At 43.6% G+C, this 18041-nt stretch overlaps 1 protein-coding gene across 5 annotated transcripts in view; it reads right to left on the bottom strand.

Moving 5' to 3' along the window:
• The window catches only part of LOC137376403 (serine/threonine-protein phosphatase 4 regulatory subunit 3), a 79923-nt gene that overhangs the window by 40093 nt on the left and 21789 nt on the right, over window positions 1–18041 (bottom strand). For all 5 annotated transcript variants that reach the window (XM_068044895.1, XM_068044898.1, XM_068044896.1 and 2 more), the window contains one exon: window positions 9–86. In XM_068044895.1, the coding sequence (XP_067900996.1) occupies window positions 9–86 (78 nt within the window). The remainder of the gene's footprint in view (window positions 1–8; window positions 87–18041) is intronic.

Genomic DNA, 18041 nt, shown 5'->3' with positions numbered 1-18041 from the left:
TAACTTACTAATTCACGTCTCTTGTCATCATCTGTTGCTTCATCTGTTAACTGTGCAAAGAGTTCAGTCAAAAATTTCTCATCTTCCTGTATGAAAATAAATAGAAAGTTTCAGTATTTCAATTTCACCAGTTACAATTTGTATAATTTGCACGCATGTGATTGACATATTTTTAAACTGGAGTTTCAGAAAAGGATGTCGATTATAGCTCCATTTACAGATCAAGAGAACATTGTATTTTAATTTCAAATACTTTTACCACCGTATCAATCTCACAGCACCTCTTCATTTGTTTCAATGCAAGAGATTAGGAACTGTGGAAAAGTAAAGGGATTTGACCGTTCATGTCGCAAATCACAAAGTTAGTGCACAAGTACAAAACGTAATGGACTATGGAACCTGAAATAAGAGGAAACTATGCTTCAGTCATACAAAACCTTGGTTAGACCCCATCTGGAGTAGAGTGTTCAATTTTGGACACTGCATCTCAGGAAAAATATATTGGCCTTCGAGGGGGCATAGCATGTTTGAGGAAAGAATGTTGCACATATTTTAGGAATTCACTTCCTTTTTTCAAATTTACTCCTTCCCAATTCCAGTCAATGAGTGAGTAATTAAAATCTTAGGAACATTTTCTTATTCCAACTCATCTCCTAGATCTGTCTACAGACTTCCCTCTCAATGCTCCATAGAACTGAAATTCTTTGCAGACATTGTTTTAAAATTTTTTGCCGTTTCAAGATAATAGGGTTTCAAGTTAATGGGAGCATGAAATTTTTATTATTCGTTTATGGGATGGTGGCGTTGCTGGCTAGGACAGCATTTATTGCCTATACCTAATTGCCCTCGAGAAGGTGGTGGTGAGCTGCCTTCTTGAACCGCTGCAGTCCTTGTGGGGTAGGTACACCCACAGTGCTGTTAGGAAGGGAGTTCCAGGATTTTGACCCACGACAGAGAAGGAACGACAATACAGTTCTAAATCAGGATGGTGTGCGGCTTGGAGGGAACTTGCAGGTGGTGGTGTTCCCATGCATTTGCTGCCCTTGCCCTTCTAGGTAGTAGAGGTCATGGGTTGGAAGGTGCTGTCTAAGGAGCCTTGGTGCATTGCTGCAGTGCGTCTTATAGATGGTATACACTGCTGCCACAGTCCGATGGTGGAGGGAGTGAATGTTTGTGAATGGGATGCCAATCAAGTGGGCTGCTTTGTCCTGGACGGTATCGAGCTTCAAAGTGTTGTTGGAGCCGCACCCATCCAGACAAGTGGAGAGTATTCAACCATACTCCTGACTTGTGCCTTGTAGATGGACAGGCTTTGGGGAGTCAGGTGGTGAATTACTTGCCACAGGATTCCTAGCTTCTGACCTGCTCTTGCAGCCACGGTATTTATATGGCTACTTAGACAGCACGTTCCAACCCGCTCAGTTTCTGATCAATTGTAACCCCAAAATGTTGATTGTGGGGGATTCAGCGATCGCAATATCATTGAATGTTAAAGGGGAGATGGTTAGATTCTCTCTTGTTGGAGATGGCCATTGCCTGGCACTTAAGTGGCAATTAACAATCGCACCACACATCAGCCCAAGCCTGGATATTGTCCAGGTCTTGCTGCATTTCTACACTGACTGCTTCAGTATCACGAGTCATGAATGGTGCTGAACTCATCCGCGAACATCCCCACTTCTGACCTTATGACTGAAGGAAGGTCATTGATGAAGCAGCTGAAGATGGTTGGGCCTAGGACACTACCCTGAGAAACTTTTGCAGTGACATCCTGGAGCCGAGATGATTGACCTTCAACAACCATAACCATCTTCCTTTGCTGGTTGGAGTCGTACCTAGCGCAGAGAGTTTTCCCCGATTCCCATTGACTCCAGTTTTGCTAGGGCTGCTTAATACCATACTCAGCCAAATGCTGCCTTGATGTCAAGGGCAGTCACTCCCACTTCACCTTGAGTTCAGTTCTTTTGTCCATGTTTGAACCAAGGCTGTAATGAGGTCAGGAGCTGAGTGGCCCTGACGGAACCCAAACTGAGTGTCACTGAACAGGTACTGCTAAGCAAATACCGCTTGATAGCACTGTCAATGACACCTTCCATCACTTTACTGATGACAGTAGACTTATGGGACAGTACTTAGCTGGGTTGGTCTTGTCCTGTTTTGTGTACAGGACATATCTGGGCAACTTTCCACATTGCCGGGTAGATGCCAGTGTTGTAGCTGTACTGGAATAGCTTGGCTAGCGGCATGGCAAGTTCAGGAGCATAGGTCTTCAGTACTATTGCCGGAATGTTGTCAGGGGCCCTAGCCTTTGCAGTATCCAGTGCCTTCAATCGTTTCTTGATATCACGTGGAGTGAATCGAATTGGCTGAAGACTGGTATCTGTGATGCTGGGGACCTCAGGAGGAGGCCGAGATGGATCATCCACTCAGCACTTCTGACTGAAGATTGTTGCAAATGCTTCAGCCTTGTTTTTTGCACTGATGTGCTAGGCTCCCCCATCATTAAGGATGGGGATATTTGTGGAGCCACTTCCTCCCATTAGTTGTTTAATTGCCTACCATTAACAACTGGATGTGGCAGGACTGCAGAGGTTAGATCTGATCCGTTGGTTATAGGATCGCTTAGCTCTATCGCATGCTGCTTACACTGTTTGGCATGCGTGCAATCCTGGGGTGTTGCTTCACCGGGCTGACAACTTATTTTGAGGTATGCCTGGTGCTACTCCTGGCATGCCCTCCTGTCCTCTTCATTGAACCAGGGTTGGTCCCCCAGCTTGTTGGTAATGGTAGAGTGGAGGATATGCCAGACCATAAGGTTACAATTGTGGTTGAATACAATTCTGCTGCTGCTGATGACCCACAGCGCCTCATGGATGCCCTGTTTTGCATTGCTAGATCTATTCAAAATCTATCCCATTTTGGTAGTGCCACACAACACGATGGAGAATTCCTTCCCTAAAAGGACATTAGTGAAACAGATGGGTTTTTACAGCAAATCGACAATGGTTTCATGGTCACCATGGACTAGCTTTACAATTCCAGATTTATTAATTGAGTTCAAATTCCACCTTCTACCGTGGTGGGATTCCAGCCCATGTCCCCAGAGCAATACCCTGGGTCTCGATTATTGGTCCAGTGACAATACCACTACACCAGTACCTCCCCGATTGATTGAACTTAACTTAAATATATACTGTATTCAGATTTTCTAAATTTGACTGAGGCTTCCAGTTCTGCAAATAAGGAGCTTCAATTAAAAACTTTAAAATTCAGAAGGATGAATGCAAGTCACACTTTTGTACGGATGCATTGTATGCACCTTATAGTGTCCGCTCTACTTCACTATGAAAGGAACCAGCAGTTTAATGGCAAAACCAAACTAGCCAACTCAGAGGTGACATGTTGGTATTCAAGTACTATGTTTAGAAATGCACAGCAACTGTACTAATTGTTTACCTATTTCAAAAGATGTTTGAAGATATCTAACCGCATGCTACATTTTTAATGAGTTATGAACTGGAATGCACAAGATTCAATAGTAACCTTCAAAAGGGAATTGGATCATATACTTGAAAAGGAGAAATTTATAGCGCTACAGGAGGGTAGTGGGACTAATTGGATAGCTCTTTCAAAGAGTTGCCACAGACAGAAAGGGCTGAATGGCCTCCCCCTGTGCTATAAGGTCTATAATTTATGATGTTTGACCTTCAGCATGCTGTAGATGTGAACTGGTCAATCTTGAGGACTTTGCTATTAAACAGTTGGCTTTCAGCAAAAACTTTTTCTATCAAAAGGCATGTTTTTCCAAAATTACTCCTCTTTTGCCTTCCCTTGAAAATTCAATGTAAACACCTCTATGGGATTGAAATATAACATAATTCCTCTCAAGTTTTCAAATAGAACCTACAATTAAAGTATTCCAGTTTGACAAGTTGCAATATGAAAAGAACTACTTTGACTCAGATAGAAGTTGCAGGTTCTGTTCACTGAATGTGCTGGCAGTATTTAAAATTTGCTGTCAGCCATCTTGCTTTTCCCCTATGCAAGTTTGCAGGTAAACGCTGCCTCCTTTTAAACTTCATAAATTTAGAAAATTAAATTTTTTTTTTTAAAACTTGCCCCGAGTATATTGAACCACTACTTCCCACCCCATTTGCGCCCTTGCCTCCATTTCAATCTGTGAAAGGGATAGTGAATGGAAGGGAACCTTTAAAAGAGACTAATGACACAGAGATGGGTGTGCGATGGTTCTCTGACCTTCGTGGGTGGTGCTATGGGTGAACAAGTATTTTAAAAATGAATGTTGAGTGGGCAAGAATGTCATGTATGCATGTGTATGTATGTATATATATTCTATTATTTTGAATCCCTGCAATCACCCATTTTTATGGAAGACCTTTATATAGTACCTGTAACAACCTCGGTGTCTCAAAGCACTATGCAGCCAACAGAACATCTTGAAAATGTAGTCACTGTTGCAATGCTGGAAATAGCGAGTATATCTCAAATCTGCCTACATTTTGCCCCCAAACATTTGAAGATCTATGATGTGACCGTGCAAATTTCCACTCCTTCCCCCACACTGTGCTTAAACAGGAATGGGATACCCTCTACTGACTGTGCGCAAGGCAGTCCCCAATTCGAACAGGAGCTCAACCAAGTAAAATTATTCACATCACACTAAAGGACAAGTTGAGGGGAGAGGAAGAGGAGAGGGGAAAGACAAAAAAGTGCAATTATTTGGCAAGGGAAATGCTTTCCTTCCGATCACCAAATTTAATTTTCAAAATTAGAACAGTTCAAATCAAATTGAAGCAACTGGCACTCTTAGACAAGTTTGTGTCATAGACAATTTCAAGCACTATTTTGAAAAGAAAAACAAACACTGGAATGCCAAAAGTAGTGAAATGCTCAGCATAGATTCAAGTGTCAGCTTGGTTCAGTAATAGCAGTATCACTTCAGTCAACATGCTGTGGGTTCAACTGCCACTCCACAATCCGAGCATTAAGTTCACGCTGTTCAGGTAGGCATGAAGATCCCACACCAGGGAGTTTACTGCTGTCCCAAATATTCATCTCTTTACCAACTGCAGAAAACAAACTAAAATAAAAGCAAAATACTGCAGATGCTTGTTCTGAAAGGTTACTGATCTGAAACATTAACTCTGCTTCTCACTCCAGGTCTGGCAGCGTCTGTGGAGAATTTCCAGCATTTTTTGTTTTTATTATAGCACAAAACAAGCTAACTGGTTATTAATTTCAACTGTTTATGGGACCTAGTTGTGCAGAAATTGGCTGCCTACAAAAAAAGGGTGGCTATACTTCATACTTTCAAAAATTAATTAATTGGTGGAGGAGCACTTTGGGACATCCAGAAGATGTGAAAGCTATAAGCGCAAATCTTTCCTTTATTCTCTGCATGAAGCAAATGAATACCTTTGTCACTAGGCTTATTTACTGATGCAGTACAGCAAAACGTACATTTAAGCCAATATGCTTCAATGCTGCACAAATACATATCTTGTTATATGCTCAAAATTATTCCAAACTGCTACCATGTCTACCTCACTAGTGACCAGTCCAATTAGAAGCAATCCCTTAAGGAGATGTTGCATGTTATAAGCTTCTAATTATCTTAATTTTTCTAAGAAATTCAATGCCCAGGAAGACCCCAATTTGGATGCACCCGTAGCACATAAATGGAGCAGCTGGCATCATAAATTCAGGATGGCATTGAAATAAGAGTTCAAGATTCAAAATTGGGCAGCGAAAATGTTCCATTGTTTGCTCCTAGGTTGCCTTTCACCAGCAATTTAGCAAACATTAAAAAAAGCAATAACTATAATCAATTTACATGGGTTTTCATTTGAGTATACCAAAAAACCCTTTAAAACAGCCAAGTTTTAACACCATTCAAGTAATGTACTGTTAAGTAATCCAAGATATGCAGCTTCAGCCACAAAGACCTTTTCAACAGGAGAAAAAAAAACCAAGACAATTACGTTCATAGTTGCAGACTGCAAACTTCAAAGCTAAAACCATGTTAATAATGACAAATATTAATACCTCAAATTGGTCATACAGACTGGCTAACAAGATAAACTATGGAAGATGGCCACCAGTTCATTTTCATTGATTTACAGTTAATGAAATCTCAAGACTGCCATCGCCAATTATCTAAAGTGATTAATTTTAGCTATTTATCCATCAATTTTGTTTTCATTTAAATTCTGAATGCTAATTACGTAAGGCTAGGAGAAACCAGGTTATAATTACTAAGTTGGTCTGAAGAATGGGGGGAGAAAAAGCAACTTTGGAGTAACCGAGCCCAACAATGAGCAGGGAAAGGGAATAGGCGCACAGTGCAGGGATCCCCTGTGGCCGTCCCCCTCAATAATAAGTATACTGTTTTGGATACGGTTGAGGGGGATGACCTACCAGGGGAAAGCCACATTGGCCAGGTTTCTGGCACTGAGCCTGGCCCAGTGGCTCAGAAGGGAAGGAGGGAGAATAGGAGAGCGATAGTGATAGGAGATGCAGTGGTCGCGAACGAGACTCCCGGATGGTATGTTGCCTCCCGGGTGCCAGGGTCAGGGATGTCTCGGATCGAGTCTACAGGATTCTTAAGGGGGAGGGGGAGCAGCCATAGGTCGTGGTACATATCGGTACCAATGACATAGCTAGGAAAAGGGATGAGGACCTGAAAAGCGAATATAGGGAGTTAGGTTGGAAGCCGAAAGGCAGGACGAGCAGAGTAGTATTCGCAGGATTGTTACCGGTGCCACGTGCTAGTGAGGCTAGAAACAGGGAGCGAGTGCAGCTGAACACGTGGCTACAGAACTGGTGCAGGAGGGAGGGATTCAGATATGTAGATCATTGGGATACCTTCTGGGGAAGGTGGGACCTGTACAAGAAGGACGGGTTGCATCTGAACTGGAGGGGCACCAATATCCTGGGCGGGAGGTTTGCAAGAGCTCTTCGGGAGGGTTTAAACTAGTTTGGCAGGGGGATGGGAACCGGAGCTACGGATCAGTGGATGGGGTAGCTGTTGAACAGGCAGATACCGAGTGCAGAGAGTCTGTGAGGAAAGTTAGACAGAGCAAAGTTGCAGCCAGTATGATGGGTTGAAGTGTGTCTATTTTAACGCAAGAAGTGTCAGGAATAAGGGTGATGAACTTAGAGCATGGATAAGTACTTGGAGCTACGATGTTGTGGCCATTACGGAGACGTGGATATCACATGGGCAGGAATGGATGTTGGATGTTCCAGGGTTTAGATGTTTCAAAAGGAATAGGGAGGGAGGTAAAAGAGGTGGGGGAGTGGCATTGCTAATCAGGGATAGTATCACAGCTGCAGAAAGGGAGGTCGTCGAGGAGGGTTTGTCTACTGAGTCATTATGGGTGGAAGTCAGAAACAGGAAAGGAGCAGTCACTTTGTTGGGAGTTTTCTATAGACCCCCCCAATAGCAACAGAGACATGGAGGAACAGATTGGGAGGCAGATTTTGGAAAGGTGCAGAAGTAACAGGGTTGTTGTCATGGGTGACTTCAACTTCCCCAATATTGATCGGAACTTCCTTCGTGCAAATAGTTTGGATGGAGCAGTTTTTGTCAGGTGTGTCCAGAAAGGTTTCCTGACTCAATATATAGATAGGCCGACTAGAGGGGAGCCTATGTTGGACTTGGTGCTTGGCAACGAACCAGGCCAGGTGGCAGATCTCTCGGTGGGAGAGCATTTCGGTGATAGTGATCACAACTCCCTGACCTTTACTATAGTCATGGAGAGGTACAGGAGCAGACGGGATGGGAAAATATTTAATTGGGGGAGGGGGAATTACAATGCTATTAGGCAGGAACTGGGGAGCATAAATTGGGAACAGATGTTCAGGGAAATGCACGAAGAAATGTGGAGGTTGTTTAGGGAGCACTTGCTGCGACTGCTGGATAGGTTTGTCCCGATGAGGCAGGGAAGGGATGGTAGGGTGAAGGAACCTTGGATGACAAGAGATGTGGAACAGCTAGTCAAGAGGAAGAAGGAAGCTTACTTAAGGTTGAGGAAGCAAGGATCAGACAGGGCTCTAGAGGGTTACAAGGTAGCCAGGAAGGAACTGAAGAATGGACTTAGGAGAGCTCGAAGGGGACATGAAAAAGTCTTGGCGGGTAGGATTAAGGAAAATCCCAAGGCGTTCTACACTTATGTGAGGAACAAGAAGATGGCCAGAGTGAGGGTAGGGCCGATCAGGGATAGTGGAGGGAACTTGTGCCTGGAGTCAGAGGAGGTAGGGGAGGTCCTAAATGAATACTTTGCTTCAGTATTCAGTAGTGAGGGGGACCTGGTCGTTTGTGAGGACAGCGTGGAACAGGCTGATGTGCTCGAACAGGTTAAGAGGGAGGATGTGTTGGAAATTTTGAATGATATGAGGACAGATAAGTCCCTGGGGCCAGACGGGATATACCCAAGGATATTACGGGAAGCGAGGGAAGAGATTGCCGTGCCTTTGGTGATGATCTTTGCGTCTTCACTGTCCACTGGAGTAGTACCAGATGATTGGAGGGTGGCAAATGTTATTCCCTTGTCCAAGAAAGGGAATAGGGATAACCCTGGGAATTATAGACCAGTCAGTCTTACGTCGGTAGTGGGCAAATTATTGGAGAGGATTCTGAGAGACAGGATTTATGATTTGGAAAAAGCATGGTTTGATTAGAGACAGTCAGCATGGCTTTGTAAGGGGCAGGTCATGCCTCACAAGCCTTATTGAATTCTTTGAAGATGTGACAAAACACATTGATGAAGGAAGAGCAGTGGATGTGGTGTATATGGATTTTAGCAAGGCGTTTGACAAGGTTCCCCATGGTAGGCTCATTCAGAAAGTAAGGAGGCATGAGATTCAGGGAAAGTTGACTGTCTGGATACAAAATTGGCTGGCCCATAGAAGTCAGAGGGTGGTAGTAGATGTAAAGTATTCAGCATGGAGCTCGGTGACCAGTGGTGTTCCACAAGGATCTGTTCTGGGACCTCTGCTCTTTGAAATTTTTATAAATGACTTGGATGAGGAAGTGGAAGGCTGGGTTAGCAAGTTTGCCGATGACACGAAGGTTGCTGGAGTTGTGGATAGTGTGGAAGGCTGTTGTAGGTTGCAACGGGACATTGACAGGATGCAGAGCTGGGCTGAGAAATGGCAGATGGAGTTCAACCTGGAAAAGTGTGAAGGTCGAATTTGAATGCAGAATACAGGCTTAAAGACAGGATTCTTGGTAGTGTGGAGGAACAGAGGGATCTTGGGGTCCATGTCCATAGATCGCTCAAAGTTGCCACCCAAGTTGATAGGGTTAAGGCGGCGTATGGTGTGTTGGCTTTCATTAACAGGGGGATTGAGTTTAAGAGCCACGAGGTTATGCTGCAACTCTATAAGGCCCTGGTTCGACCACACTTGGAATATTGTGTTCAGTTCTGGTCGCCTCATTATAGGAAGGATGTGGAAGCTTTAGAGAGGGTGCAGAGGAGATTTACCAGGATGCTGCCTGGACTGGAGGGCATGTCTTACGAAGAAAGATTGAGAGAGCTAGGGCTTTTCTCATTGGAGTGAAGAAGGATGAGAGGTGACTTGATAGAGGGGTACAAGATGATGATAGGCATAAATAGAGTGGATAGCCAGAGACTTTTTCCCCAGGGTGGAAAGGGCCATCACCAGGGAGCATAATTTTAAGGTGATTGGAGGAAGGTTTCGGGGAGATGTCAGAGGTAGGTTCTTTACAGAGTGGTGGGTGCGTGGAATGCGCTGCCAGCGGTAGTAGTAGAAGCAGATACATTAGGGGCATTTAAGCGACTCTTGGATAGGTACATGGATGATAGTAGAATGAAGGGTAGGTAGTTAGTTTGATCTTAAAGTAGGTTAAAGGTTCGGCACAACATCGTGGGCCGAAGGGCATGTACTGTGCTGTACTGTTCTATGTTCTAACTAACAGCTAACCAAAATATGGCCAATAATTCAGTTCAACTGCTCCTCCAATCCGTTTTTTCAAAGGGGTTATCTTTCACTAATATATAAAAACAAATAATGCAGATATTGCAATGAATCATGAGGCATACTTTAAAATATAGGTTTTAAAAAAAGGGGGGGGGGGGGGATCTACAACTAAATAACCTGCACTTATCACAGAATCAAATAATACAGTGCAGAAGAGGCCCTTCGGCCCATCGGGTCTGCACCGATGCACCGACCTAATATTGCCAAACACAAAAATGTTAACTTATAATGGCAATATCATGCAATGCAAGTAAATAATGATATGCACAGCCCCTTTACATACAGGTTTCAGGATCTGAAACTTAGAGGATCTACTTTGAGGCCAATTGTTGTAATTTTTCTTCCAGAATGACTCATTTTACTATTCAAAAGAACCATTCATGTAGCTTCAATCCTAAAAAAAATTTATTTTTTGGAAGGAGCTGTCTTTTAAAAGGTATTCTATCTTATTCCTAATTGCACACTGTAGCTTCAAAATGCAAGAACAGCAACTACACAAACATTAATACCTCAAATTTATGATAGCCCATAGCACAAGAGACAGACTATGGAAGTCAACCAACAGTTCTCTAATGATTCATGGGCTACAAAAGTAAACCCACTTTACAGTCCTTCCTTTTTAAAAAAAAATACTTCTTTGGTAAGAAGAGAGAAGGATAAAGGGAGCTTATAAACAAACTTTCTCGAGACAGACACTAAGATGCATTGCCAAGAATTACAGCGTTGATAATTCCACCATGTTTAAAAACATTACTGTCAAATCACAAATCTGACACTTATTTAAAACTGTAATTCAATAATAACAAAAAAAAAATCATGTTTTAACAGATTAACTTTCTTTTGTGAGTCAATCAATTCTCAGTGGTTAATAAATGTTCCTTGCTGCATTGTCAACAGGTTTAGCAGGTGTGTGGGGAAAGAAAATCACCATACCATTTAAAATGTGGAGTTTAGTTCTCGTCAAATACTCTTAAGCAATCACCTCAAAATGTTCCTACTGCTACCATGACCATTGCTTCCAACATTTAAAAAAAAATCAAAAATAACTATCATGGAAAACAGAGTAGGTTCACCCTAAGACACTGTACATCCAAAGTAGCCCCACTGCGGACAAGGTGGTTGTGGCTTCTGACTAGCCTTACAGCTGCTCCACAGCTGGCCCCAGGAAATCAATCCATTTTGAAAGATTTGCCATCCCAACAGGCATCATTTCCCAGGTTCAGCCTTCAGTCAGCGTACATCAGTGAGGATGAGCAAGTGGGACGAGATACAGATTTGGACAAGTTGCGGTTTGTAGAGAATGGGAGGGCATTGGCACAAGAGTCCAGGAGTGACAATGTGCAAATAAGGGTTTCAGTGGCAATGGGGATCAGGCAGGGATGGAAGCATGCAACAGTGTGCAGATGGTAGCAGGTAGTCTGATGGGTAGAGTGAGGCGTGACAATAAAGTTCAAGTTGAACAGCACACCAAGGTTTCATGTGGTCTGGTTCACCCTGTTTACTGTTGAATGCATCTACAGTGCTCTATATGTATGCTGACACCACCTCAATTTCCTTTCCATTACCTCGATCCTGCTACAACTTCTATTGCCAGGCAATCTGTCAGACACCAAGTTATGGAAAATTGTGTCCAACAGACTCTGCTCCCTTGCCATGGATTCCTCTCTACTTTTTGACCATGTGCTCAGATTGAAGCATGGTCTTACTTCACCCATGAAACTGTTAGTTATGCTCATTACCATAGATTTGCTTAGCTTTCTGGCTGTCCTTGCATCCTCTGCAAACTGAACTTATCCAAGATGCAGCTGCCTGCATCCAGTCTGCCACCAAGTCCTGCCTGCTCATCCTCATTAAGCTACACTATCAGTTTCCACTTTGTGTCAACACTAAAACTCCAGTGCAAATACAGAATCAGGGTCAGACTAGTAACAGCATTAAGATGGAAAGAGGGAATCTCATGACTTCCATTTGACACTCTATGGAGTGCAAATTCAAACAAACTAGGTTTAAAAGCAGTTGGAGGTTCCTTAGACAACCTGTACACTTTTAAACCTACCTGCAACCAAATAGACAGGCCAGACATTGGCATCAGCATTAAATAAACTTAACTTCTCCCTTTAGTTAAAACTTAAGGCCACAAGTAAATTTCTTCCTGGAAAAGAAAACTCAAGTTTCATCCAGGCAATGTAAACAAAGTGAAATAAAAAAGCAATTGCTGGAAATCTGAAATAAAAACAAACTAGAGGTCAGGTCAGCCTCTAAAGAGAAAGGAAAAGTTTAACATTTCAGCTATATAAAAAAAAAGTAATCGGAGCACGAGTAAGCCGCTTGGCCCCTCGAACCTGCTCCACCATTCAATAAGATTGTGGCTGATCGGATTGTGGCCTTAACTCCACTTTCCTGCCTGTCCTCCCCATAACTTGAGTCCCTTGTAGATTAAAAATCTAAAACTCAGCCTTGAATATATTCAATGATCCAGCCTCTACTGCTCTCTGGGGAAGAGAATCCCAAAAGATTAACACGTCTCAGAAATTCCTCATCTCCATCTTAAAAGAGAAACCTCTTATTTTGAAACGGTGTCCCCTAGTTCAAGGTTCCCCCATGAGGGTAAACATCCTCTCAGCATCTACCCTGTCAAGCCCCCTCGGAATCTTATCTTTCAATAATATCACCCCTCCTTCTAAACTCCAATGAGTATAGGCCAAACCTGCTCAACCTTTCCTCACAAGACAGCCCCTTCATCCCAGGAATCAGCTTAGTGAACCTTATCTGAACTGCCTCCAATGCAAGTATGTCCCTCCTTAAATAAGAAAACCAAAACTATTCGCAGTACTTTAGGTGCAGTCTCACCAATGCCCTATACAGTTGTAACAAGACTTCCCTACTCGCATACTTCAGCCCCCTTGCAATAAATGCCAACTTCCCATCTGCCTTCCTAATTACTTGCTGTACCTGCATGCTAACTTTGAAAGATTCATGTACGACAACAAGATCCCTCTGTACCGCAGCATTCTGCAGTCTCTCTCCATGTAAATAATATTCTGCTTTTCTATTCAAGCCAAAGTGGACAACCTCTCATTTTCCCAATTATACTCCATCGGTCAAATTTTTGCCCGCCCAATTAACTTTTTTTTATATTCATGGGATGTCGGCGTTGCTGGCCAGGCCAGCATTTATTACCCATCAGGTAGTAGTGAGCTGCCTTCTTGAAATGCTGCAGTCCATATTGTTTCGATTGTTTTAGTTTAGTTTAGAGATACAGCACTGAAACAGGCCCTCCGGCCCACCGAGTCTGTGCCGACCATCAACCACCCATTTATACTAATCCTACACTGATTCCATATTCCTACCACATCCCCACCTGTCCCTATATTTCCCTACCACCTACCTATACTAGGGGCAATTGCTAATGGCCAATTTACCTATCAACCTGCAAGTCTTTGGCATGTGGGAGGAAACCCACGCAGACACAGGCAGTACCCAGAATTGAACCCAGGTCACTGGAACTGTGAGGCTGCGGTGCTAACCACTGCGCCACCCTATGGGGTAGGTACATCCATAGTGCTATTAGGAAGGGAGTTCCAGAATTTTCACCTAGCGACAGTGAAGCAACGGCGATAATTGAAACATAGAAAATAGGAGGAGTAGGCCATTCGGCCTAGTTTCAAGTCAGGATGGTGTGGGGCTTGGAGGGGAGCTTGCAGGTGGTGGTGTTGCCATGCATCTGCTGCCCTTGTCCTTCTAGGTGATAGAGGTTGCGTTTGGAAGGTGCTGCCCGAGTAGCCGTGGTGCGTTGCTGCAGTGCATCTTGTAGATGGTACATACTGCTACCGCTGTGCGTCAGTGATGGAGGGAGTGAATATTTGTGGACGGGTGCCAATCAAGTGGGCTGCTTTGTCCTGAATGGTGTCGAGCTTCTGGAGTGTTGTTAGAGCTGCACCCATCCGGTCAAGTGGAGAGTATTCCATCACACTCCTGACTGGTGCCTTGTAGATGGTGAACAAGCTTTGGGGAGTCAGGAGGAGAGTTACTCACCACAGGATTCCTAGCCTCTGACTTGCTGTTGTAGCCACAGTATTTATATGGCTACTCCAGTTCAGTTTCTGGTCAATGGTAGTCCCCAGGATGTTGATAGTGGAGGATTCAGCAATCGTAATGCCATTAAATGTCAAGGGGAGATGGTTGGATTCTCTCCTGTTGGAGATGGTCTTCGCCTGGCACTTGTGTGGCGCATATGTTACTTGCCACATACCAGCCCAAGCCTGGCTATTGTCCAGGTCTTGCTACATTTCTGCATCCACAGTGCTATTAGGAAGGCAGTTCCAGGATTTCAGTATCACAAGAGTCGTGAATGGTGCTGAACACATCAGCTAACATCCCCACTTCTGACCTTATGATTGAAGGAAGATCATTGATGAAGCAGCTGAAGATTGTTGGGCATAGCACACTACCTTGAGGAACTCCTGCAGTGATGTGCTGGAGATGGGATGACGGACCAACAACCACAACTATCTTCCTTTGCGCTTGGTACGATTCTAACCAGCGGAGAGTTTTCCAGAATTCCCAAAAACTCCAGTTTTGCTCGGGTCCCTTGATGCTATACTCGGTCAAATGCTTGATGTCAAGGGCAGTCACTCTCACCTCCTTGATTTTTGCTTTTTTGTCCATGTTTGAACCAAGGCTGTAATGAGGTCAGGAACCGAGTGGCCCTGGTGGAACCCAAACAGTGCATCACTGAGCAGGTTATTGCTTAGCAAGTGCCGCTTGATAGCAGTGTCAATGACACCTTTCATCACTTTACTGATGACTGAAAGTAGCCTGACGGGACAGTAATTGGCCGGGTTGGATTTGTCCTGCTTTTTGTGTACAGGACAGACCTGGGCAATTTTCCACATTGCCATTTGATGCCAATGTTGTAGCTGTACTAGAACAGCTTGGCTAGGGGCACGGCAAGTTCTGGAGCACAGGTCTTCAGTACTATCGCCAGAATGTTGGCAAGGCCCGCAGCCTTTGCAGTATCCAGTGCTTTCAGTCGTTTCTTGATATCACGTGGAGTGTATCTAACTGGTTGAAGACTGGCAACTGTGATGCTGAAGACTTCAGGAGGAGGCCGAGATGGATCATCCACTCAGCAATTGTGCTGAGGTCCCCCATCATTATATCCCTTGACAGACGGTCGTCCTCACAATTAGCTTTCCCACCTATCTTTGTATCAGCAGCAAATTTGGTTACAAAACACTTGGTCCCTTCAACCAAGTCATTAATATACACCGTTAATAGTTGAGGCCCCAGCACTGATGCCTGTGGCACTCCACTAGTTTGCCAACTTGAAAATGCCCCATTTATCCCAACCATTTCCTGTTAAACAATCCTCTTTCCATGCCAATGTATCACCCCCAACACCATGAACTCTAATCTTGTGTAGTAACCTTTTATGTGGCACCTTACCCATCATTTTCTAAATGTCCTTCTGTTTCCTTAATAAATGGATTCTAGCATTTTCCCAATGACAGATGCTCGGCTAGCCAGCCTATATAGTTTCCCACTTTCTGTTGCCCCCCCTTTCTTGAATAGAGGTGTTACATTTGTGGTATTCCAAACCGCTGGGACCTTTCCAGAATCTAGGAAATTTTGGAAGGTTACAATTAATGTATCCTTCTACAGCCTCTATTAAGACCCTAGGATGCAGGCCATCAGGTCCATGGGAGTTGTCAGCCTTTAATCCTACCAGTTTTTCCTAGTACTTTTTCCTCTAATGATAATACAAGTTGCTCCCTCCTGTTTGCCTCTTGACTTTCTACTATTCTTGGGATGCTTTTTGTGTCTTCTACTGTGAAGATGGATACAAATACTTGTTCAAAGTCTCTGCCAATTCCTTGTTTCCCATTATTAATTCTCCAGTCTCATCTTCAAAGGGACCAACAGTTATTTTGCTACTGTCTTTTTTTATATATTTGTAGAAGATTTTACTGTTTTTATATTTGCTAGTTTACTCGTGCTAATTTCTTCCTTTTTTAAAAGTCACCCTCTTCTCGTTTCTAAACTTTTCCCAATATTCTGGCTTACCACTAATCTTTGCAGCATTATATGCTTTTTCTTTCAATTTCCTTAGTTAGCCATGGTGGTACATCCTTCTAAAGTCTTTCTTTCTCAATGGGATATATCTTTGTCGCGAGATATGAAATATCTCCTTAAACGGCTGCCACTGCTTCTCTCCTGTCTTACCTTTTCCTCAGTCCGTTTTAACCAATTCTGTTTTCATACCTGTGTAATTGCTTTCATTTAACTTATGCGACACTAGCTTCAGACCCAAACTTCTCACCCTCAAACTGAATATGAAATTCCATCGTGTTAGGATCACTCTTGCCTGGAGAATCCTTTACTATGGAGGTTATTTATTAATCCTGTCTCATTACACATTACCAGTTCTAAAATAGCCTGCTCCTGGGTTAGTTTCAGAATGTCTTGTTCGCAGAAAAACCCCCTAATATACTCGATGTACTCATCTTCCAGGTTACCTTTGCCAATTTGATTTGTCCAATCTATATGACTAAAATTGCCCTCAATTATTGCAGTATCTTTCCCACAAGCCCCCATTATTGCTCGATTTATATTCTGTCCTACAGTGCAGCTACTGTTAGGAGGCCTATAAATTACTCCCAGTGACTTCTTTCCCTTGCTATTTCTCATCTCCACCCGAACAGATTCTAAATCTTGATCTTTCCAGCCAAGATCATTTCTCACTACTTTACTGATCTCGTCCTTTTTTTTTTTATAAACAGAGCTACACCACCTACTTTGCCTTTCTTCCTATCCTTCCGAAATGTCAAATACCCTTGAATATTTAGTTTCCAACCTTGGTCACCTTGCAGCCACGTCTCTAAGGCCATCATACCCATTTATTTCTATTTGTGCTATCAATTCATCCATCTTGTTATGAATGCTGCATACGTCAGATAAACAGCCTTTAATTCGGTCTTACTATTTGCTTGTGTACTCTTTTGTACATTCCTTCCCTTCCTATCACACTCTGGTTATTGTTACCCATAATCGCTACGCTGCGCTATTGCCTTATCCTTTCTCGTTAACTTTCTAAGTTTCCCTCACCTGAACACTCTACCCCATTTAGTTTAAATCCCTCTCTACAGCCCAAGTTATACGGTTCGCCAGGACACTGGATCCAGTGCAGTTCAGGTGAAGGCCACCCCAACGGTACAGCTCCCTTTTTCCCCAGTACTGGTGCCAGTGCCCCATGAATCGAAAACCATTTCTCCCATACCTGTCTGTGAGCCACGCATTCAACACTTATTTTGTTTATCCTATGCCAATTTGCTCGTGGCTCTGGTAGCAATCCAGAAATTACCTTTGGGGTTCTGCTTTTTAATTTAGCACCTAAATGCTCATACTCCCTCAGCAGAACTCTTTTCCTAGTCTTACCTATGTCATTGGTACCCACGTGAGCCACATCTGGATCACTCTCTCACCCCTACCCCAGTTCCTCTCCAGCCCCGAGATGTCCTTAACCCTGGCACCAGGCAGGCAACACAGCCTTTGGGACTCACATTGTCAGTGCAACAAACAATATTGATCTGTTTAACGATACTGTCGCCTACTACTACATTCCTTTCTACTCTCCCACTTGAATGGGCGCCATACCATTGTGCTGTGGTCAGTTTGCTAATCCTCCCTGCAACTCCTGCTCTCGTCCACATAAGCTGCAAGCACCTCAAATCTGCTGTACAAGTGCAAGGGCGGAGGCTCCTCCATTCTACCTTCTGGATCCCCATGCCTGCCTCACTTGTATTCACACCCTCCTGCCCCAGACACAGACCAAATCTGAAGTACCTAGCCTAAGGCAGGGGGGGGTGGGGGTGACTGCCTCTTGGAATAAAGTGTCCAGATAACTTTCCCCCTCCCTGATACATTGTAGTGTCAGAGTCTTGGACTCCAGCGCATCAACTCTTGAGCCAAAGTTCTTCAAGCTGCAGACACTCACTGCAGATGTGGTGCAGTGG

Source organism: Heterodontus francisci, chromosome 13 (assembly GCF_036365525.1).
Source record: "Heterodontus francisci isolate sHetFra1 chromosome 13, sHetFra1.hap1, whole genome shotgun sequence".
In the NCBI taxonomy this organism is placed as follows: domain Eukaryota; kingdom Metazoa; phylum Chordata; class Chondrichthyes; order Heterodontiformes; family Heterodontidae; genus Heterodontus; species Heterodontus francisci.
This window is presented reverse-complemented; position numbering and strand designations above follow the sequence as displayed.